General features: G+C 43.4%; 1 protein-coding gene across 1 annotated transcript in view; it reads left to right on the forward strand.

Moving 5' to 3' along the window:
- The window catches only part of SLC1A3 (solute carrier family 1 member 3), a 96,615-nt gene that overhangs the window by 56,309 nt on the left and 15,368 nt on the right, over nt 1-24,938 (forward strand). The window contains exons 4-5 of the mRNA XM_066239889.1: nt 21,757-21,961; nt 24,783-24,825. Coding sequence (XP_066095986.1) covers nt 21,757-21,961; nt 24,783-24,825 — 248 coding nt within the window. The remainder of the gene's footprint in view (nt 1-21,756; nt 21,962-24,782; nt 24,826-24,938) is intronic.

Raw genomic sequence — 24,938 nt, forward strand, 5'->3', positions numbered from 1 at the left:
CACTCCTTATCTGCGTGCGCAAACCAGGATATGAGGCCGGCCGCTGTTCCCTCTGAGTGAAACAGCCTCCAGCACGGAAAATCTCCACCGTTGGGATTAGTTCTCACTCCCTCCCGTGCGTGGCTTTCCCAGGGTGCTGGGGCTGCCCAGAGACTCTGCCCTCAGCCCACAGAAAGGCCTCTGACCCTGCCTCTCCGTGGGGCAACACGGGCACCCACTTCCGCGGCTTAGGAAGAAATCTCTCTTCCACTAACTGCGCACCGACCAGGAGACCGGGTAAAATGGCCGCTCCGCTTGTCTTTCTTTGTTTGGGTTTGGCGCGAGTGTTAGCTTGTATTGCCCGGGTTGCCACAGGATCAGATTTTCCTCGGCTTGGATCTCTGAGCCACAGCCTGGTTCGGCCGTTTTTGCTGCGGCGGCCTGGATCTATTCACCCCCTTTGCCCGCCTCAGTTTCTATATTCACAGTTACCAGAGAAAGCCGCCCTGTTTAGGTTAGTGAGGAAGGCGGAGCATTTCTTACTCCCTATTTCCTTCGGGGTTTGGTTATATATTTAGCCAATTTTTCACTCAATCATACCTTTGGGTGTATTGCGAAGAATCTGGAAGCTCCAAGTATAGGTTTTTCTGTTTCTGGTTGAAGATCTTGTTGAGTTTTGGGGGAGATTTATCGGTATCGCTTCCTACTCCGCCATTACTCTGACGTCATCTCGAATTGAGTTTTTCATTTCTGTTTGATTTGTTTTTATAGTTTCAATTTCCTTGGTAATATATTCTTTGTGTTCATTGAGTTGTTTTCTGATCTCCCTATATTGCCTTTCTGTGTTTTCTTTTATATCTCTGAGTATTTTTAGGATTTCTATTTTAAATTCTCTGTCATTTAGCTCCAAGGCTTCCAATATGTTAAGTCTTTTCTCCATAGATTTTTCCACATCTATTTGTGTTACCTCTCTTTCTTTTGTATCCATAATATTCGATTTCCTCTTTCTTATTGGCATCTGAGGGTGGTCTTATTGATAGCACTAATTAGAATTAATAAAGAGTAAAAAGTAAAAAAAAAAAAAAAAAAAGGGTAAAACACCCCACAAAAAAAAACAGTAATAATTTATTATTTCCCCCTTTTTTTCTCTCTTCTCTTTCCCTCCTCTCCCCTCCTCAGGGAAATATCGTGCCTATAATGGAGGGCCTGATTTGGGGTGAAGAGTTCAAGGGGCAAAAAAAAAGGGAGTAGGGACCTACTAAATGCAAAAAAAAAAAAAAAAAAAAACAGGAAGAAAATCTTAGACAAGCATAAGATGATTTGCTTGTAAGTGATGGTCAACTAAGAGATATAATGAGAGGGATAAGAGGGAACCAGAAAAAAGGACCAAAAAAGAATAACAAAGAAGAAAAAATAAAAATAATAAGTAAAAATCTGTTGTATTAAGTGGAGCGAAGACTAAATACAATGGAGACCTTGGGTTGGGAGGACCCAAAATGCCACAAAAATAAACAAACAAGAAAAAAAAATAAAAACAAAAGCAAAAAAGAGAAATAAAGCCAAAAAAAAGCCTTGAGTCCCAAATTAACTAATTTGTTCGTGATTGAGGATTATATGGGAGGAAAGTAAAATGAGAAAAGAAAAAACGAATAGAAAGGAAAAAATAAGAAAAAGAGAAAAACGAAGGAAGAAATAAAATAGGAAGAGAAAAAAACAAAATAAAGCAAGACAAAAAAAAAAAAAAAAAAGAGGAGAGAGTGAGAGTTAAGTGTTTTGGAGTATAACCTTAAAGGAGGGTGAGGATGAAGAAGAAAAATAAAATGCAACACTCATGAGTAGTGTAGTTCAAGAAAGGGGAAGTATAAGATGGGCAGAGAATAGAAGGACCGAGGTGGAGGAAATAAAGGCAAAAAGATAGAAGAAACAAACAACAACAACAACAACAAATTAGTGGATCAAGTTGTAAAGTCTGTGGGTTTTTCTTGATTTTGAGAGGTTAACTTCTTCCTTTTTCTTTTCTCTCCCTCTTCCTGGTCAGTGACTCTGTACCCCAGGCTCTGCCCCTGTGTCACTCTTAGGTAGGGATTTGCAGTTGATGGGATTCTATGGCAATGTCATATAATTGGCTTTAGTCTTGCTGGAAGTAAAGGCTTGTTGGCATTTGCAAGGTTCAACGATGAGAGAGTTTGCTTTCCTGGATTCTCTCTCCTAGTCCCCCCTTTCTGAATTAGCAGCCTGGTGATCCAGCTATAAGGCTGCAACTGCTTCTGCCTGGGGAGTAAGAGGCTCAAAGAGCTGGGAAATCCCCACTCTATCCCCACTCAGTGCAAGGCTTTGGGAAAGGCTCTGACAGTCAGGGCCTCCAGTGTAATCAGGCGGGGGTGGGAGTCAATTGTTGTCAAGGTGACTGATCAGCGCCTATCATTTAGTTGGACCTCTCAACCCAGGCTTTCCACACTTTGTAGCCTGTTTTTGCAGGGAAGAAGAGGCACTAGTCTCTGCTTACGACTAGTGTAGTATAGACCTTATTATCTGCCAAGTCCTTCTTGTTAGCGTTTATCCCTTAATATGGAGGCTCTATCAATCAGAAGTTGCCCCCGCCCCTTTAGCGAGAGGCACTAAAAAATATCACGCCTCTTGTCTTGGATCGCTGAACTGAGAGAGATCTTATCAATTAGAACCGAGGGTGCGCAGATTTCATGGGTTAAGCTAATTTCAGTGATTGGGTCGCAGCTGTGTTTCCGAAGGTATTTTAGGCTGCCTGCGCGCGCCCCTCCCCCAACGCTTGATTGTTAGCTTGAATGGCTGGGTGAGGTGCCCCGCCCACGGAGAGAATCTCCCAAGCCTCTCCCGCTCGCCCCGCCGCTGGCGGCTGGACCGCACCAGGCGCAGGATAATGGAGCCCCCTGGGTGTGCGGGCCAGCAGGGCGCCCTGGGCGCGTGGAATGCCCAAGGCACGCGCGCGAATGGGGCGCTCCGGGCACCGGTGGCCAGCGACCCCCACTCGCAGTGTGCGGGCCGCTGGGAACGTCAGCGGTGCTCAACCGGACCGGGCGCGCGCGCGGTTGCTCGCGGCGGCTCGCGGCAGCGGCTCGTGGCGGCCGCTCACAGTGGCGGTTCGCGGCGGCCGCTCGCGGCGGCTCGAGGTTCCCAAGTATATGGGCTGACTCACCACAGGCGCACTTCCTTGCGGTTTGAAAGAACGTCCCTGTGGTAGATTTCTCCACACCCTCGTCTCTCAGATTCAAGTGATAACAGTCCTTTCGCTATCAGTTTGTGTGGAACTCCGGAATGCTCCGAGGATAAATTTTTCTGTTTCTAGTTGATAAATTTGTTGTGATTTAGGGGAGAGCTGTCGGACGCGCTGCTCACGGCGCCATTTCCGTGATGTCACTCCTCATCTCGCTTCTTTAGACAATTTTATCTCCCTACTTAGAATATTTTACATTTCTACTCGCTTGAGAGTTAGTCCACAAACATTACCAAGGCATTTGCATAGCCTGCAGCCTCTGTGAAGCTGTGGATACACTTCTCGGGGGCCTGGACTACCCCCGTTCCTTTATGGTTCCTGTCAAACCTTGTACAGCTCTGTGCTCACTGAGGATGCAGTCAACAGTCCTGGCAGCATCTGCCCTATGTGTTCATGCTTCATTCCCTTCCTGTCCCCACTGCGTTGCACTCCGGGTCCTGCACGGCAGCTCTCATCTCGGTGAGGTCACTAATTCATTCCATATTGAGCTCCTCCACTCAGCTGTGCTAGTTGCAGAGGGAGGAAGTCCCAGAGCTGTTACACATGGACTCCAGGCCTTGGATCTCCCTCTTCTGGGGGGAGATAAGATGTTTATATCTGAAAAGTTGAAGAGGGGCCGTCTGAGTAGTGCAGAGCATGCAATCAAAGAAGAGAAGGCTCCATCTGGCTGCATTCACTTGTGGGAACCCCTGTTTGGGGCTTAAGAACACAAACTTTGGAGCTACCAGACTCATTTCTATACCAGTCACTGCCCTGACTAGCTCTGGAGGAAGTCGTTTTGGCATTCAAGGTTCATCTAGGGAGTGGAAATAATAGTAGTGATATGTAATAGGACACGTTGTCATCCGTGCCAAAGGGGGGACCCCAAAGTGAGCTCCGTGGAGATCGTGGCTGTGAGCGTGGTTATGTGGTAAGTGCTGCACTAATGTTGGTGATGACTGCCACTCACATGTTCCACTTCGATACTATAAACATCAAGTTCAGGGTCCTCTTGGCTTCCTTGCTGGAGTATCAGATGTATCAGGCCCTTCCTAGCTTGTGCGTCTGGGGTCCGCCTAGAGAGGATTGTTTCCCTCAGTCTTGGCCCAGGTCAGCTGACAGTGTTCCCCGTGGCCAAGCCCTGGCTTTGTCACTAATTAGTAGCCTGTTTCGCAGATCATGTTGCTTGTCACTTCAGCTCCTTTCAGCTGACTTGCCCCTTCCTAGGTCATGCCCACGGCAGCTTGTTGGTGTTTCTAGGCACAGCTTGGGGATGACTCTGGGTAAACAATTGAAGTCACTCTATTTTTCTATGTTATAACAAAAATCCCACTTGCCAAGAAAGCTCGTGACCTTCGAAGATTGGGAAAACTTCATTTGTCATAAACTTAACCAGTTTCAAGTTGGTCTGCTAAAGCAAAGCTTGAAACTGCTATGCAAAAGGCCATGGTGAGGCTTCCGTTCTGTCCTCACCACTAACTGCCGGGGTCTTCTGCATACCACTGAACCTCTGGGCTTCCTGGCCTCACTCTCCAAACCTGGAAGGCTTCAGCCATGACTAAGCCCCAGTTTGAGGTGTTTAATTTTGGCTTTTTGATAACAGTCTTGGTTTCCAAGGGTGTTGGCAGATTCCCTGTGAGATCATGTTCTCTACCATCAGGGTTCCATAGTATTCAGACATGTGCAAGTTAGAAACACTGCTATATGGTTCACTGAGCCTGGGACAGAGCCCGGCACGTGGTAACTCCTCAGTAATTAGCTGTCGTTGTCTGAGAACATTGGTATTGCCATTCAGAGGGTGTTTACTCTCTCCTACCTTAAAGTGGTAAAATGATTGTCATGGTTACAGATTTATTCTTTGATTGGTCAGTGACATTTTTTATTTTGCCTTCATGATAATTGCTAGTAGTTATTAAATATAAAGATATGCCCGGCATTGAACACACAGTTGTTATGCTTTCTGCAACATCATTTATTATCACTGTTTTAGGAAACTTCACAAGGTGTCTCTCCCTTGTGTCTGTCAGGCACTGTCAAAACAAGTGCCTGAGCCTGAATTTACACTGAGATCTATTTATCACTAAAGCCTCTTCTCTGTAATGCCATGACACCCCTGATGCGGTGTGGCCTCTAGATTTGTGCTGGCTCAGCTTATAATGCTAAAGTGAATCAGTTGCCTTAACTTATGCCTGTGATAAAAAGTCTGTTCTCCATATGAGCTAGCTATGTCCCACAATTTTCTTATACTTGTGCACTTAACTCATGTCATATGTAGTTGAACATTTGGTTATTTGTTGAGAATATGACTTGACTATTCAACAAAAGAACTTTCTGAGAGTAGGAACTATTCTCTGTGTATTTGCATCCCAGCACTAGTTGCGGTAATGAGCTCTTGTTATAGTAGATGTTACTTAACTAACCCATGGATTTGCTGGTTGGGTATAGTTGCTTAATTAGTCTCACCCGCTGAATTTGCAGAATTTGTCATCCGTCCTTCATTCACCAAGTATCTAACGAGTCTCTACTGTGATAGCCACTGGGCATATAGAAATAACTAGAGACCATCAGGCATGTTTGTAATTGAAGAACTATAATCTGGAAAACCACAAGCTGATACGTTGTTGTGGAAAGAGTAAGGATGAAGTAAAGGCGTTACTTTTCCTTTCAGAGTTCAGCTTTTTATCCAGTGTGTTACAAAAGAGGTTTAGTCAGAAAGTCCAAAGCCCGTGTCAGCATCAGTTTCCTCAGATTTTTTGCTTCCACCTTCTCCTCCTCCACTGGGGCAACAGGGGTGCAAGGGACAGAACCTCCTGCTGGGGCAGCACCAGCTGCTGGGGCAGGGCCACCAGCCACTACATTGCACATAAGGCCCTGGTGTTGACATTGGCCAGAGCCTTTGGGAATAAGTCCAGACAGAAAGGCTCAACATTTACCCCTGCTTCTTTTTTTTTTTTTCTTTTTTTTGACAGAGACAGAGAATCAAAGAGAGGGATGAAACAGATAGGGACAGACAGAGAGGGACTGGCAGACAGGAAAGAAGAGAGATGAGAAGCATCAATGCTCCGTTGCAGCTCCTTAGTTGTTCATTGATTGCGTTCTTGACTGGGGGGCTACAGCAGACCTTGGGCTCAAGCCAGTGACCTTGGGCTTCAAGCCAATGACCTTTGGGCTCAAGCTAGCGACTATAGGGTCATGCTTATGATCCTGTGCTCGCACCAGTGACCCCGTGCTCAAGCCGGATGAGCCCGCACTCAAGCCAGATAAGCCCATGCTCAAGCCGGTAACCTCGGGGTTTCAAACCTGGGTCCTCTGCGTCCCAGTCCAACACTCTATCCACTGCGCCATTACCTGGTCAGGCTACCCCAGCTTCTTTAATGAGGGCGTAGATCTTGTTCTCCCTGACCCTCACATGCTGAAGGATGAAGGCTGAGCAGGTGAGCTCCAGGGTGATGTATTCCAGGAATCGCTTTATATTTTCTAACTGTTCACTTCCTATAATAACATTTTGCTATAGAATTCCTGATACAGTCTGTTTTGATTATTCTGAAAATTTGTGAGTCTTCAATAATAACTTATGATAATAAAATAGAACCTAATAAAACAGTGTAGTAACTTTTCAACTGGCTGAACATTTGGACCTATTGAGGGCTTCAGGCTCCATGTCAGCCTGGAAAGTTACCTGGTGAAGTATCTGGTATATTTTTTAAAAACTCTGTTCTGCTCCATGTTTTTATCAACAACTTAAAGACCTAGAAGACACCTACATTGTGTTTTCAGGTGGCATAGCCTCCCTCCCTACAAAGTAGCTTCTACCACATATGCCTAGGATCCCAATTCAGAATGACTTCAATAGGCTGCAATGCTGGATGGAAACCAACAAGACGAAACTGAGCAAGCAATAAATGTACATTTCTGCTTCTGGATTCCAAAGGCAATTGCACAACTGCACAATGAGGAGGGACTGAGCTTGGCAGCGGTTCATGTGACTAAAAGCTTAATATGAATCAACAGTGGGATGTGGTGGCTAAAAAGAATGAATATAGTCGCGAGCTTCCTCGGTAGAATTACTAATTCCCCGTACTCTGTGCTGGTCACACTGCATCAGGAACAATTTGTTTAGTTGCGAGAATATTCAGGAGCAACACTGACGAAGCAGAGAGTAGCTGCTACGAGGGTGTTGAATCCCATCCAAGACCCATTTATTGGACTCCTGTTTTGAGCAGGCGATATGCTAACTGGCGTGGAGAAGAAAGATAGAAAGAGATTGCTGGTCTCTAGCCTCAAAAAGTTGGAAATTTAAATAGAGAGCCCGACAGGTACATACATGACTGTAAAACAAGGCAGACCATGAAGCCAAGATGCACAAAGTGCTGTGGGAATTTCGGAGCTGGACTAGGGATAGGATTTCCGTAGGAAATGAGGATGAGGGCAGAGGAAGCCTTCGAAGCAGAGGCGCAGACCCAGGAAAACTCGAGGCACATGCAGGGAGCACTGAGTAGTCTAGAGTGCCTGGAAGAAGAGGGTGGGCTTTCGTGCAGGGAGTGAGGCTGAGGAAAGAGGGCGTGGACCAGAGCACGAGACACTGACTGGTCAGCACTGGGAGGGTCAAGAGGTTGGTGAGCATCTGGAAATAATGAGACATGAGGATGAGTTGGAGAAACGGTGTGTGTTTAGTCTGGAGAAGAGAAGTCCACGGACCCTCTGGGGAGTGTGAACCAGACTTAAGGTTGTGTTCTTCCAGAAGCAAAACTTGATCTTAGGGGGAAAGGGTTGTAAAGAACCAGCTATGGGTTTTTCTAAGCATAGTTTTTTTAAAAAATCAAAGCTGCCCAACAGTGAAGAGCCAGCCTTGGAGATTGTGAGTGCCATCATGATGGGCCAAGGAAAAGTTTGAAATTGACACTCCAGAGGGGTTGTGAGGAGGGGATGCTGCAGCTTCTGAGAGACCTGAGGGTCCTGGGCATTACCCTAGGTCTTCTGGTGTGTAATTATCCATTGTTGAGTTTGCTTTCTTCTTTGTTAGATTAGTATAGCAGTTTCTGAAGACCACTGGCATGTGAGTAGTCTCCAGGTCAATGAGATGTCAGACTGACTCTAGTGCAGACTGCCCTGTGCTCGGACAGTAGCCACTTACCATTACTGCTTCACTGTTCAACACATGCACCGTCCCTTTTGAGTAAGCTATGTGGCACCCTTTCAAATATGAATTTAACAGATTTTTGTGAGAATTCCTCATTAGGTGAATCATACACAAATCAACAATGGATGCAAGTCCAGTGCAAAGAAAACTTAATTCATGAAGATTCTTCATGGCATGAGGTGCTGGGATTACACAGTGGGTTCTGGAGGCGGAAAGGCTTAAGTTTAAATGCCAGCAATGCCAGTTACTAGATGTGTGATTCTGAGCAAGTGATGCAACCTCCCTGTTTCTTAATCTATAAATGGGGACTGACCATGGTTAGTCTCAAACCCTTGAAGGTTGGTTGGGAGAATTAAATGAGGTAAAGCACTTAGCAAGTGCCTAACAGTGTAAGATCCAGTTTTACTAACCTAGTTCCCACATTTGACAGTGGTGTTCCAAGGAGCTCTTCAGAGCTAAAAAAAAAAAAAAAAAAAAAAAAAAAATTTTTTTAAATGGAAGCATCACCATCATCTTGGCTAATGTGCCAGATATTGTTCTGAGGCATCACACGTTAAACTAATCTAACCCTCAGAACAACCTTGTAAAGTAAATACTGTTATTATCCCTCATTTACTGAGACGCTGAAAGGTTACATATCTTGACCAGTTCAAGCTAATAAATGAGGGAGCCAGGGTTCAAGGTAAGCAAACTATGGAGGTAATTACAACCATTTCCTAATAGTTTGAAATTTGGGAAACAAACACATTTTCCTACTTTCTTTCCACTTTTCTTCCAAACACGCTGTTATGTAATTTCATGCAGTTTTATTTTTTCAGGGCAGTTTCACAGAATATATTTTTAAGTGTTACTTACCAAACTGAAACACGTAGGCCCTGATGATCATGTCTTTGGCCAGAGAATTGAGAAAGAAAGTCCTTAATAAAAGTCAAATGATGCATGAATAACTGAAAAAAAATTTATTTATAGAAGTTAATATAACCACTTTTGAAAGAAGCAAGTTATCTTTAATTTAACTTCACTACTTTACCACTGTGAGGGCTAAAAAAATAAATAACAATAAAAACAATCTATTTCCTTCCACCTTCTAAATTCTTCTAGCTGGCCTAAGAATCAAAATAACAGGGACAGATTGGCAGGAGGAAACCACATTTTAATACATGCACGTGCCGAATTCATAGACGCCTGCAAGTTCCAAAGGCAGTGAGGAAACACTGGATATGGAAGACATTTCAGACAAAGAAGAAACGTAGGGGAACCAGGTACTAGACTTCAGAAATGAGAACAGACAACTGACAGGTAGTTGAGGAAGAAGCGAACACACAAGGCAGGAAAATTCTTGCCAGGCCACTCGGAAACCAGGAGACACAGGGTGTCTAGGTAACAGGTCCCTGCTTGACACCCTCCTCTCTACCATACTGAATTCCAATTAGGCTGAGATGAGTGTGTTAAGGTTTCTTTTCTGGAGCAGGTTTTTCCATCTTAATCTCTGAGGCAGGAAAGGGTAAAGGCCAGAGGTCTTTCTGAATCTTGTTTCTTAATGACTAACTTAAAATCAATATTCCAAAAGGCAGCTTTATGTTTGCAAAACTTTGGTTCCTTTTGCCGCCTCCCTCCATTATTTGTTTTGCAGTAGCCACCACCATTGGGCTCATTCACTTGAAATCAGTGTCTTGCACTCTGCTTTCCTTTATCTTATTTATAAATTTCTTTCCTTTATCTTATTTATAAATTTTTTTATCTCATATTCCTTTTTAGCAGCAATGTTCTCTCTCTTTCTCTCTCTCTCCCTCTTTTTTTTTCTTTCTCTCATCATCATCATCATTTTGTGACACCAAATATTACTCAAATGTACCCACCCACTAGTTAGTTATGTTTTTTTCAAACACTGGTGGCTACACCATTGCCCACCCTCTTCATAAATTCCAAGTTAAAGAATAATTTCACCAACCCAACGCATGCTACATCCATCTCAAATACACTAAATGCCATGTCCACATCCTTCCTTTGACACCCTCCTAGATCCCTGAAGTCTGTTCAGGATAAGTGAACTTAGATGTAAATGGCTGTCCATAATTTTCTTTGGAGAATTTTCAGGAATTCCTAAATAACCCTTACAGGAAAAAAACAAACAAACAAAAAACACATCAAAATACAAAACTGAGACTCATCCTGGCTGGGTAGCTCAGTTGATTAGAGCATTATCCCCATTTGCCAAGGTTGCGGGTTCAATCCCCAGTCAGGACACATACAAGGATCAACCAATGAATGCATAAAATGGGTGGATCAACAAATAATGTCTCTCTTCCTCTCTCTCTTCCCCTCTCTCTTTAAAATCAATACTTTTTAAAAAAAATTTTAATAAATAAATAAAAATGAGACTCACATAGCAACTGTGTACATTAATGTTACAATCTTAAGGAGAATGTGCAGAAACGACTCCAGGCTGTAGAAGGAAAAGAGCTGAGCGTTGCGCCGCGGCTGGGGGAGCATATCAGGAATCACTCAATTCTGTTGTCAGGGCCAAAAATGCAGCTTTTCCCAATCCACCAAGAGAAGGTTCCCTTACGACGAGGAAGGCAGAGATGAGGGAAGCCAACCCATGCCAGAGTTCACCACAGTCTTTTCCTTCTGTGCCGGGACACTGCTTTATTGTTTGGGTCAGGTAGCAGAGCGCGTAATCTCCCACTCCGTGGGTGCGACTATTCCTTTACAGATTAGATAAGAACAACTGATGAACTTTTAAATGCTGAGAAAACTAATCAGAATTGAAAGGGGCTGTGTTGGCCCCAGCCCAAGAAATATGCTGACCGAGATAAAAGCACCTGTTGGACTCCGTCTCCATTCCATGCTTCTCTGCTCTTTAGACCCCCTTTCTCCTTCTCTTTCCTCTCTCCTGTCTGCCATTCTCTCAACTCTCTTATCGCCACTGTCTTCTCTTCCTCCTCTTGTCTACCCCAACTCTATCCCTAAAGACTTAACTTTGCACATGCTCACAACCGGCCAAAATGTGGACTTAAAAAAATTTTTAATGTATTCTTTTATATGGTATATGAGTCTACATACTGGATTTAGTTGGGAAAATAGCTGAGGTGAACACATTTTATTCTCAATTGTTTCCTTTTTATATATGGAATTCATCTTTTAAAAGTATCTTCATTTCAGTTTCAAGCAACAATCTTGACCTCAGTCCATTTCAGAGTTGTCAAGTAGGGTTATAGTTCCAGAATCTTCCAATGGCAAGGCGTTAGGGGATGGGGGCAGACACCAGGTCGCACGGTGTGAATACTTTCTTGGACCACAGGGACCTCTGCTGCTTCCCAGCCCATTTCAAGGCCTGGAGTCACACTTCTGCTTCAGCTATTCTTCTGGGGATCCGGACCAGGCTGCGTCGGTTTTTAAGGTCCATGCGTTGCTTTCAGTTTCTGTGAAGCCCAGTTCCTTTTTGTTCTGTGAGGGACAGACCTTCCATGGGGAGAAAGAGCACCCTGTGAGTCTGTCATGTTCTGCAGTCAACTTGAGACGCCTTTTGATGAACCTAGAACAAGTGTGGCCCAGGGGTGGAATTCGGTCCATTCAGCATTCTGCCAGCTAGGGCACATGCTATCTTCATCATCATCTTCCTCCAGGTGTCTCAGGACCCAGTACAGGAAAGTTTTCTCCATAGCAAGTAACACAATGCAAAGTAAAAAGGGCTCTCTGGGAAATTGCAAACTACTCATCCAGTGGATGGTTGTCGATCATGATTCTTTGGGTGGGAAAAGGCAGAGAGGGTCAGAGCACTGGCACTCAAGGAACTTTCTTCCATTAAATTAAAGCAATTTGCTGCTCTCTGCACTCTCTTCCTACTGTGAATGAAGTCACCTAACTGTCCCCCTTGACGTCACTGCTCCTGGTGGATGCTGGTTGGTGGCCCACCGCAGGGTTGGCGTCACCCCCCCCCCCATAGAGGTTTCTTTCCAGAGCCAGGCTGCACAGGTGTAGCAAGAGTTGGTCCGATCAGCCCCTTGCTCCCACTGCCCAAGCCACACCCTTAGCTGCTGTTTTCCGTGGTCCTGAGTGTCTAAATCTTGGCGAGAGGACAGTGATTCCTTTGTGCGCGGCTGTTACAATGAGGTAACCAAAGAAAGGGTCTTGGTCTGGGGCTGTCAGCTGTTACTAATCACCGCTCCCCCGCCCCTCCCGGGGCCGCTCGCCTCTCTCTCTTGCTCTACTGAACACACATAAAGAAGATGAATTACTCCCTGGTTCCTCTTCAAAAAAGCATATTGTGCAGCGCATTCCAATACCGTGAGCAAAGGATGGGCTGATGTGAGGGGTAAATGGGTATCTAAGCCACCGCTCAGCGGGGCTTGTGCGGCAGCTGCGGGCCTGGGAGAAGGGAGTTGCCGCGCTGGCCCCTCAGAGAACTTCCTGAGCGCTCGCTGAGAGCAGGAGGAAGCCCCTGCCGCGGGGCCTCTGGCAGACCGTGTTTCTGGACCCATCACAGGGCTGTGTGAGGCTGTAATGAGGTCTGATGGACGGCTGAGGCTTGTGTAGAGAAAAGCGAAGCTTGAGCACTCAGCAGACCACAGTGCCCCGTTACCCAGGAGCAGGCGTTACCCAGGAGCAGGCGTCTCCACCCCAGAGGTTAAGGAGAAGGGCACTGGAAGCTCTTTGTTATTAGAGGTACCAGCAGTTGAAGTTGGACTTAAGTCTCTCCCCTCTCTGCCTCCCTGGATGGAAGTTCATTTCCAAAGGATGACAATAGCCAGGGGAAAGGGTTGCCTGCTTACTCCTACCAAATTGAGACTAAGAGGCGATTTATGTGACTTTCCTGCCACGAAGACTATTGTCTCTCTACTGATGTTTTTATTTAACTGTCTTTTGAAAGAGAGCGTTTTCCTTTTAGCTTTCCACCCTTCTCTTTACTAGTGAACTCTACAACTCAAAGAAAAACTTTTGTTGACAAGTTTTAAGGGTCAGATGAAAAAAAAATCAATCTGCCTGACAAATAACATGCCATCATAAGCAGGAAATTTGTAAGAAGACTTCCAGGTCATTCCCATGCGATAAAACAAAACGAAGTGGTGAGAGGCTAGTGAAATGTCAAGTTCTGTAATACTACAAACCGCCACAGTTGGGAAGAAACTTTGGCTGGGGTGAAAACCAGTGTGCAAAGACTTGTGATTTAATTGACTGCATTCCACAAAGTTGTTCTCAGCACTTTGTGGAGATGTTTAACTTTCCTCACTAAAAATCACTGATTATGGCAAAATCTATCTTTGCTCAAAATTCCAGGAACCAAACCTTTTCTAAAATTTTTTCCCTTGTTACAAGGTTCATAGAGCTGCTGTTCATATGAATTTACCTGACACCAGAGATCGGCACCCTCATTTCCTGGGTCTCCACTAGCAAGATGAAATAAGTTCTTAGGTGTGAGCAGCACAAGGTCAGAAGGAGATACGATGTTAGAAAAGAGAGACCATAGCTCATGGTTTCTTTCTAAAGCCTTTACTATAAACTGGATGAGTTATACATCAGTGTTTGCAAACTTCTTTTTTGTTTGTTTGTTTGTTTGTTTGTTTACCAGAACCTACAAATAAATACAAATATATTTTACATTATGACCTGGCCACAGAGCTGAAAAAAAAGTTTCATAAAATAATACTTACCTTTACCACAGGTGATACATTCTAATATTTTATATTCTATTCTCTTTCATTTAATGGATAAAACTACTAGTCATGACCAACTAAGTTGATTTCATGACCTATATCAAAAACACTTGATAGACTCCACCCCTCTCTTCCATTCCCTTCCCTGTGTTTATTTTTTTATTTATTCACTCATTCTTTTGTTAACATGTGGACAGATAGGACTATAGCAATTACACATATAGGCTCATCTGCAAGAGTGACTTATGTTAACAGAAGAGAGAAAATAATTTAGGGGTGGTAGAGGGAGAAGGCAAGGAGAAAGGGAGAGGTGCTCCTGGTGGTGGGAGCAGAGGTGTGCTAGCCCCTTGCCCCCCTGACCAACCTACAGACACCTGATGGGAATGACTTCACAGCTCTGCAAATGAGGTGTCCAGGGATGCTGGATTGGTCACTCTTTCTCCACAACGTCTGTCTCCCATTCTTCAGGATTGAATGAACCTCACTATTTTAGATTAATTGGGGAAAGAGCAATCAAAACCGGTGAGTCAGAATTTCAGAGGATTTTCAACAGAAGCTACTTTAGAACTTGTAATTCATACAATAACCTAATCTAAATTTTGTTTGAGTATGTGGCCTCTACCCAGCACAACAATAACAGTGGTAAGAATGACTATCAAATATTTTGGGGGTGCCTTCCTGTGCAGGCACCATTCTAGGCTATGTCAATCACACAGCTGGTTCTGCTCTCCAGGCACTCCAATTCTAATAAAGAGACAGGTGACAGTCCTAACTAGCATTTATCAAGGGCCTAGTTTGTACAGACTCATGTTAGTTTTCCCTAAGCTTACAATGTAGGCATTATCAGCTTCTTGTCTGAAGGAAATGGAGGCTTAGAGAGGTCAAAAAAATAAACAAGTAGCTTGTTTATTATTTATCTGTTTAATTAATAGTAACAGCTGGCATTTTTTGAATACTTACTATGTGCCAAATACTAGGCTAAGTATGAAAGTCCCTTTGTGCCAATGAAACCCCTCTGAAAGGCTTTCATTATTCCCATTCTACAGATGAGAAACTGAGGCTTACAGAGGTCATATAATAATAGAGCCAGAAGTGGGATCCAAGTATTCTAACCTCAGAGCCTGAACTTTTAATTACTGTGCCATAATTTTAAAAGAAAAAGAAAGGCAGGCAGGAAAGAAGGAAGGAAGGAAGGAAGGAAGGAAGGAAGGAAGGAAGGAAGGAAGGAAGGAAGGAAGGAAGGAAGGAAGGAAGGAGAAAAAATGGCTTTTAAAAATGCCTGAGGTTGTCCATAAGTAGTTTGAATATTTCCTTTTAGATTAAGTTCAGACACTCTAATCTGCTATTGTGATTCAAAATTGAGATGAGAGAAAACCACTTATTACCAACAATTTCTAGCCTTTTTAAAGGTCTGCTTTCTGTTCCAGAACCCACAGAATCGTAGATTTTTTTTTGTTTTGTTACAATCTAGTCTATATGGAGTCCAGAAGAGATATTTCAGGGAGAAGAGAAGCACGAGACAGCCAGGGAGAGGGATACAGCAACTCTGTTTCGTGCCCACCGCCCACCCTTACTGCCTCTCCTCTGAGCTGGTTGCCCTTCTGGCCCATCCCTTTCCCGAGGATGTGTGTGCGCTTGTTCCAGCTTCGGACAGCTGCTTGAGGACACAAGAGCTCATTTTTCAATCTGCAAACTTGAAGTATATTGTATTGATATTTTTAGAGTTTAACTCTCTTATTTAAAGAAGAAAAACCACCCTGTATTCAGAGGAATATGGTACATGTAGAACTCATCCTCGATGTAAGCCTGCCCATCTTGAAATTCTAGGAGGGTTGAGAATAGGTGGCTTTCATTGGATGAGTGTTAGGGAGAAGCCCACTGTGGAGGAGGAGCACATCTAAACTGAAGTAAAAACAGAAACAGAACAATATTCTTGAATCAGCAGTTGTCATCCCCCCTTTCCTGTTCTTCCTGGGCCTGATCCCAGGGCCCTGGATGAGCAGTAGAACACCAGGAGGGTGAGTTGAAAGACAGTTCGTAGCATGCGGCTTCTTCATTAGATTGTGTGTTTGAAAACCAGAGACAGGAAGCATCAGAGGAAATACAGTGAGACACACTAATGTGTAGGACATAGGTTTTTAGCAGAGGGGGAATAAAATCCATGCAAATAATTGAGCTTTGGGAACTTGACATTATTTGTGTTATTATTTTTTAATACTTGGCTGAATACAGATTTCATTTATCCAAAAAACTATACTAAATATTATGCCAAAATAAATTCTATTTAAAATACAGACTTAGAGTTCCACATATATATTATGAAACACTCCTTCCCCCCCAAAAAAAATTTTTGGTATATATTCATTGTGCTAAACTGATTGCCAAAAGACTTCATAAATAGAGAGGTGAATGCATATTTAACCATTTGCATCAAGAAACTCTCTTCCTTTCCTCTTTTCAAAGTGACTGCTGCCTAAAATACCCAGATATTTGAAGCAAAGTCTTAATCTTTTATATTCTAGAAAACATCTTGTTTGATCTCTTTTAGGTGCTTAACTCAGCGGTGAACATGTGAGAGGTCTGAGGAAATGATTGATTATTCCTTTCTTAATGACTGGTTATTGCTGGGTTGATTTTAAGAAAGGAAAACAAGATTTGTAGCTCTGAACTGTTGGCTCAGTGGTAGGGCATCAGCCTAGCATGTGGATGTCCTGGGTTCAATTCTAGCAGGGCACACGGGAGAAGCAACCATCTGCATCTCCTCCCCTCCCCTACCTCCTCCTATCTCTCTCTCTTCCCCTCTCACAGCCGTGGCTAGAATGGTGTGAGCAAATTGGCCCTGGATGCTGAGGATGGCTCCATAGCCTCACCTCAGGCACTGAGCGGTGGCCCCAAGATGGGCAAAGCATCGCCCCCTACTGGGCTTGCCGGTGGATCCCAGTAGGACACATGCAGGAGTCTGTCTCTCTGCCTCCCTGCCTCTCACTTTATATACAAAAAGAAAAGAAATGATTTGTGTGCCTATAGTCAGCAAGTATTATTGGCCCTCCACACTGCAGGCTCTGGGCTGTTTTCCGATTGATCGGGCTCTCTAGCTAGCCCTTCTGATAACCAGTGCTACTCAATTCCCCTTAAGGTGGAGAATGCTGAGTAACTGTAAATTTTCCATAGTTACCTCCTCCCTGGAATTTTTCTCCAGCCATCAGGCTCATCTCAGCATTGAACTCAAATGCAAGAAAGTTTAAAAAGCCAGCATGGAAAACAAGCAAATGAACTGTAGGTGACTTCTAGCTTGCCCACAAAAAAAAAAAAAAAGAAAAGAAAAAAAAAAGAGGAAAGGCACTTGAGAGTATGGGTTCAAGTCCTGCTGCTGCTATATACTAGCTGCGCAACTGGGCAAGCAAAACTTAACTTCTCTGGCCTCTTGTGTCTTCATCTTTAAAATGGTATCACCAGCCCTGGCCCAGTAGCTCAATTGATTGGAGCATCATCTCAACATGCCAAGATTGTAGGTTCAATACTCAGTCAGGGCACATACAAGAATCAACCAATCATTACATAAATAAGTGGAACAAGTTGACATCGCTCTAAAAAAATTAATAAAAATAAACAACAGTTATTTGAAAAAGTTTTATTTAAAAAATAAGAAGGCAACCAATGAACAACTAAGGTGTTGCAACAAAGAATTGATGCTTCTCATCTCTGTCCCTTCCTGTGTGTCTGTCCCTCTCTCTGTCAAAAATAAATAAATAAATAAATAAATAAGCAAGCAAGCCAGCCAGCCAGCCAGCCAGCCAGCCTGACCTGTGTTGGCATAGTAGATAAAGCGTCAACCTGGAATGCCAAAGTTGCCAGTTCAAAACCCCAGACTTGCCAGGTCAAAGCATATGCAAGAAGCAACTATAAGTTGATGTTTCCCACTTCTCTGCACCCCTTTCTCTCTTTATCTCTGTTCTCTCTCTAAAAATCAATCAGTAAATAAAAAATTTAATAAATAAAGTGGTATCACCAATCTACAGCATGCAGTTGTCATGAAATTAGATGAATATATGTGATTGGTTGGAGGTAGGATTTGATGAGTGAATTAGTGGACCAGCACAAAAGTCAATTCAAGATACACAAAACATAACCATACAAACATGTCACTGTAATTGGAAGAACGATCACAATACTTACAACAATTGCACAATAATGTTTTTCTTTAGGTTTTGGGATGGCAGATTGTTTTCATGATAAAGATGTCAGAATGTCTTCAATGAGGCTGGTTTAGCTAAGCCCAGATCAAATGAAGAAAAATGACCATGGAAAATCATTATCTTTATGACTTGCTCTGGAATGTGTTTGCCCAGTACGTGTTTAGATGAGTGCATAGTTGTTGTAGCACACTCGTATAAATACCTACATTCCCTAGTAATCTGCCATCCCCTCCACCCTTGCCCCAGTTCTCCTTTTTTCCATATGTTTTCAAGTGACACTGGCTCAATGCAAACTTTCCCCTTTCCAAGCACTTAAGACACTTCCTGAAAAAGTTCCCTTTTCTACAAAGCAATTTAGGACTTTCCTCTTGTCCCCAGATACTGGCATTTGTGTGTAGTCTCTGATGTAGAGCATTATCCGGAGTCTCGGGAGGCTGGGGGAGGGAGGTGATTGGTGTGCCTGAGGGAGAGGAAAGCAGACACCCTACTCACCCTGGCTCTTGTCTTCCCAATTCTTCCTCCGTTTTCCCACTTCTACCAATAGGAAGGCCTGGTGGGTGACAGATTATCCAGATCTGTCCTGCTGTTGCTCTGATGACCGTGTGTGGCCTTGTTTCTGGTGGTCCCTCTAGTTTTACAAACCTGTCTCGGAGAACAGAGGAGTGGTTAAAGTTGGAAGGAGCTGGGAGGAAGGCACTGGAGTGCCCGGAACAGAGGTGGACCAGCAGCCCCCTGCGATTAGGGGAAAGACCTACATAAAGAAGTGGCTGCCCTGGCCGGTTGGCTCAGTGGTAGAGCATCGGCCTGGCGTGCAGAAGTCCCGGGTTCGATTCCCAGCCAGGGCACACAGGAGAAGCGCCCATCTGCTTCTCCACCCCTCCCCCGCTCCTTCCTCTCTGTCTCTCCCTTCCCCTCCCGCAGCCGAGGCTCCATTGGAGCAAACATGGCCCGGGCGCTGGGGATGGCTCCTTGGCCTCTGCCCCAGGTGCTAGAGTGGGTCTGGTCGCGGCAGAGCGACGCCCCTGAGGGGCAGAGCATCGCCCCTGGTGGGCTTGCCGGGTGGATCCCGGTCGGGCTCATGCGGGAGTCTGTCTAACTGTCTCTCCCTGTTTCTAGCTTCGGAAAAATACAAAAAAAAAACAAAAACAAAAAACAAAAAAGAAGTGGCTGATGAGGATATCCCCCCACACACACCCCTGCCTAACCGAAACAATAGCAGCTGTGGCTTTATTCTCATTCCAAAGAATAAAGTCAATATGCAGAGGCTGGTGAGACCTCTCATTTGACTATTGAGTCTTCTTATGAGATCATAACTTAAAAAGAATGCCTCAATGATTGTCTTCAACTATTTTGGTATTAGTATAGAGAAAATACTTTCATACTGGTTTTCATTTTTAAAAATTAAACAAACAAAACACTTGTAAACTTTGTTCCTGGAGTTGATCACCCTGTGGATTCTGGGATAACTTCCCCCACCCCTGCGTCCTTGGTGGGAGGGACGAAGGGAAGGAGATTCAAGCCTACTCTTTTCTCTGACTCTTTGGGTCCTCTGTGTTGACCACTTAGTGCTCTCTCTAAATAGCTGTAGAGTCGGGAATAGTGAGCAGGAGCCTCAGAGAAAAGTTGGTGTGAGAACGGAAGAGCACCACAGAATAGAAGGCGAAAGTGGGGGAAGCATCCCAGAGGAAGAAAATGTTGTTGCCTTGTACGCCCTAGCAGAAACATCCAGATGATTGTGCCCATACCACTGGCCGGCCAAAGAATTGCAGGCTTCAGTGGTGACAAGCTCAGGCAATGACGGGAAACAGTGGGCCTGTTCTAAAAGAAATTGTTTCAAGCACAAGAAAGCCAAGATATTGTGAAATGTGATTCAGACCTGAGAATGAAAATGGGGAATGAGACATGCAGAAAACAGATTAGTTCATTTTTAGTGAAGTGTTGAAGTTGTGTCATCCCAACAAATGGATACTTACCCCTGGGTTTCAAGAAATCTAGGGCAAGGATCGAAGAAGCCAAGTTCATACATGAAAGCCAGAGTTGGTCTCCTGGTCTGTGGGAGCTACAATTGTTTTTTTCGAGGGCAGAAAGTACACTAAACCTAGTCGCGTAAGAACTGGGTTCAAGTTCCCATTCCATTTTATTTGGTATGAACAAAGACCTTAGAGTTAATTGTTTTTTAATCTGCCTTATAGGTTATGGTTAAAAATGAGAACACATCAGGTAGTAAGCAAGTGCTTATTATGAAAATTATAAACAATATGATTCAAACTCAAATGAAATTTTAAAATAAAGATCATGACTTCTATTCCCATATAAACTCATCACCATTGTATTAAGATTTTTGAGCAAACCCCTCTAGTTATCTAGCAAAATACTTTTTCAATACTTTACCTTACTCTAAATATTTTGGTATGAACAGGGTTACTACTAAACGTTAAACCACTATTAGAATCTGATACTGATCACTGAAATGCAGTATAACTTTTAATATATTTCTAGAAACACAATTTTAAGTAGTAAAGTAAAATAGTATAATTAATTATAATCAGATTACCCTAGAATGGGATTTTACTGTTTTAGTGGGAAAAGAGGGAAGTAAGAAAATAGCTAATGAAACAGAAGAGACCGTATCAGCATAGATAATCTTTTCAGATTTATGTGTCCTTTACATTTTTTCTGCCCCAGAGGCAGTTGGGGAAATCTTGGAAGTCCTGCCTCCTGGGATATATTGCCTGAGGTAAACTTTGCAAATGTCCTGAGAATGAGGAGAAGAATGTTTGATGTGAGAAGGAAGATGTACTCCAGGCCTGTGGAACACGGTGATGAGAGGCGGGGTACAAAAATGAGAACCCCATGCAGAAAATACCTTATAAAAAGTTCTGATCAATGAGATGACATGAAACAACAGAGGAGCTATTTGAGAACTTTGCCTTATAACGCAATGTCTACTTTAAATGCAAACTGAAGATAGATCAGTAGATGATGGGGGAAATCACTTAAATTTTACATAAAAACACTAAAAAAAACCTCCTGTTCATATATAAAATCATATCTGTTTTAATAAATTTAATGACAGTTAATCTATGTGAGTCACCACAGTGCTTGGATTTGAAATACAATATGCTTAGATTATCCTTCCAGAAATTTTTTTAAAGTGTCTATTTCTTCACCTACATTTGCACACAAACACACACACACACACACACACACACACACCACTCATAGTTTCCCCAACTAGTAGTAACCTAGGAAAGAATTTGACCGCCCTTTCAAATAATTAGAGAAGCACGTGAAATGCACTCTTGGAGCAAAAAACAGGTGATGACATGCTTGTGGACACAGCTGATGCCTAGCCATTCTGTAGCTTTTCTTTACTTCACCTTGTGTGATGCCCTGATTCAGGGTGCTGCCAAGTCCTCCTAACCTGTATGAAATCCCATTGCCAGGTGGGATGAGGGTAGGGAAGTGTAGGAGGACACACAGTTCCCATTACATTCCACTGGAGAATTCCCTAGACTGACTTCTCGAAAACCTCCTTCTGTTTGCCTTCACCAGGAATGGCGGCCCTAGATAGTAAGGCGTCAGGGAAGATGGGAATGCGAGCGGTAGTCTATTACATGACTACAACCATCATTGCCGTGCTGATTGGCATAATCATTGTCATCATCATCCACCCTGGGAAGGGCACAAAGGAAAACATGTACAGAGAAGGCAAAATTGTACAAGTGGCAACTGCAGATGCCTTCCTGGATTTGATCAGGTATGTCCTTGCAAGCGCATCCTTTTGGGTACATTGTGACCACCCAACCCTTCTTATTTCAGGAAGCTAATCACACCCTAAAAGTGGTGTCCAACTGAACCAGCCTTGCTAGGCTTAACATGAAGGTCACAGCTCCACTTCTTTCTAACAGAAACTGCAGTAAGGATCCAGTGTTTGATCTTATGTGAAAGAGGCACGAAGAGCAAGGAGTGGCCATAGGTGGATTTTGAGAGCCCTGCTTTTTGGATTCAGAATTTGATCACTCACTTCTCCTCTCAACTATACAACTCACCTTAGAATATTAATAATTCTTAACTTACTCTTCTCAAATCTTGCTCCTTAAGGCTAGTTTTTATTCAAGTGTAGCCTGTTTATTCTACTCTTCTAATTTAGAACTTGTGATCTGTGTCATCATCTGTTACACACAGCAGTTTCCTTCCTAAAGGGACTTTAGAGATCATCTGGTCTACCTGTTTCAAGATTTTTTTTGTACTATTTATAAAGAAAGGAGTTAGCAGATAAGTAATAAGAGATTGAAGAACAGCTTCTTTAGCATTGTTTTATGTACAAACCATGTGCTGATTATAATTGAGTCTTATCTAATATTGAAACAGACTTGATGATAGAGTAGGTCCCTACACAGAATTATGACATAAACCCAAGTTGGGTCCTGGAAGCTCCCTGCTTGCTGTCTCTACCCTTGCATCCATCAGGTCCTGGCAGGAAGCATGTTGTATTTTCAAAAGGATCATTGAGAAGGGCTTGCAACCGTGCAAGCAGGATTAAGGGAACCTATAAAGGATGGTGAGGCTCCAGGGAACTAACAATAAGAAGCTGTTTTGTGACCACCCCTAACTCTGAGAGGTAAAGGTATGAGCTATTGCTGGAACTCAGGGAAAGCTGTGCCTTGGGGGAAGGCCCTCAGAAGAGGAGCGACAGCTCTAGTCTGGAGGGAAGGAGCTGCTGCCCAACCTGTCAGAGAGAGAGCTGGGAGAATATGAACATCCATCTCTCTCTTACCCTGTGACCTCTCAGAGCATTCCACTAGACAAAACCAACAGGCAGCCATAAGGCAAAAGAACCCACGTGCTTCAGTCCGCGGGGTCAGCCTCCCAGCACACAGAGCAGCATGGAGAGTGGATCTAGAAGGGTGAATGGAAGATACCCCAGCACAGGCCTCTAGATTCCCTGCCTGCTTAGCATTCCCTGCCTAATGTGTAGCCCCACCTAGCCTGTTATCTCCAGACTTAGGCCTTTCCTCTCTTCCTTACAACCTACATGCAAAGTGACTGGTTTGCCAATCTCAGATACCAACCCTAGAGGGATCCTCATGGTTATCTGAAACTGCTCCTAGGGACTTGATTTCATGTGCCACCTCAACGAGCAGGTCTGTGGCAGGCATATTCAAGAGAGAGAGCTAGGGAACAAAGGGTTTCATTGACTGCATCTCTCAATTCCTATCATGGGTGAATTGGTATCGTCTATACGTGAGTATGACCCAGCCCCACAGAGCTTCTTCTTGAAAGTCTTTTTCAGGGAGTTGATCTCAATGATCTGAAGGCAACAAGCTACCCTATAAAATTTCATATCAAGTTGTTACCCAATAACAATATTTTTATTTAGTTTATATAGTTAATGAAGGTTTTTCACCATTCTTTCAAAACTTTATTTATCCTCAGCTAGTTTGAATTAGAAGTATTTTATTATATTCTCTTTCTGTATAATTTCTATTCCTTGTTTGAAGAATTGAAATTTGTCATTCCCAATCTGCTGGACCCATCAGAGCACCATGGGTTTCTGCCCTTCCTTGCCCCAATGGCAAATATCTAACCTGTCCCTACCCAATCACTTGGCTTAAGCATTTATCCTGGAATCTCCTGAACTCAATGTTCCTATCAAGATTTATAGAAATAGACCCAGTGAACGCAGATGTGAAGGAAAAGAAAATGGATGGTCTAGGCAGTAAAAAGAAAGGGACAAGAATTTCTAACCTTAAAATATGACTTTACCAACATACAACTGCTACAATTTTGGGCTCTACAACTGCTAGGTCATGTCTCCTTCTCCCACAGTCTTCGATCTTAGAGCTCTCATAGTAGTTTAATCTAATTTCCTCTTTAATAGATGAAACAACTGAGACCTAAATGGGTGCCATGGCTTGGCCAAGGTCACACATCTGGTTAGAGACTCCCCAGTGAGAGTGTTGCTCCTTATCCTCTCCCTGCCCTAAACTCAAATGCTGCTCTGAGGAAGTAACAAATCTTGCCACATGGACCTCAAGGTCAAACTTGTCATCTTTCTTCTCATTAGTCAACAGAAGAGCCTCAGAAGCTCCAGCAATACAGTGTCAATTCCCATCCCCCAAGGGACCTTTAGGAGGATTTTTCAGAGAACAAAATTCCACAGTATCACCATGACTTTCAATTCAGAATATTTGGTCCCTAGACACATGGCACAACACCAAAATGGTCATTATTGAGTAATACCACAATTAACCAGAATGCTTTTGACAAAAGGCATTTCCATTCTCACCTTGATTCTTCCAAGGAGCAGGAGTTTAATGATAAAATGGCTGAACAAAGAATCTCATTGTCTGACAGGAGAACAGATGAGTTGAATTAAGGACTTCCCTGAAAAATATGAACTACATGGGCTCACTTAGGGATGACCATATGTCCCATTTTAAGTCATAAAATCCACCAAAATCTTTCTCTCTTTCTATTTGCTGCTTAGTTCAATCTTAACCTTAGGCACAATGAGAAAATATTTAAGGGGATAACAGTATTTAGGAAATTTTTCAAGTGACTTATTTTCTTTGCAGGAATATGTTCCCTCCAAATCTGGTGGAAGCCTGCTTTAAACAGGTAAATGCTCTACAGCTACTAATTTTCCCTAGTAAATCCTCTCTGGCATACCAACAGAGTGAGAGCCTCTTATTTTATTTTATTCTTCCCATTTCTCTGCAATAAGAAACACG

Source organism: Saccopteryx bilineata, chromosome 1, assembly GCF_036850765.1.
Source record: "Saccopteryx bilineata isolate mSacBil1 chromosome 1, mSacBil1_pri_phased_curated, whole genome shotgun sequence".
NCBI classification, from domain to species: domain Eukaryota; kingdom Metazoa; phylum Chordata; class Mammalia; order Chiroptera; family Emballonuridae; genus Saccopteryx; species Saccopteryx bilineata.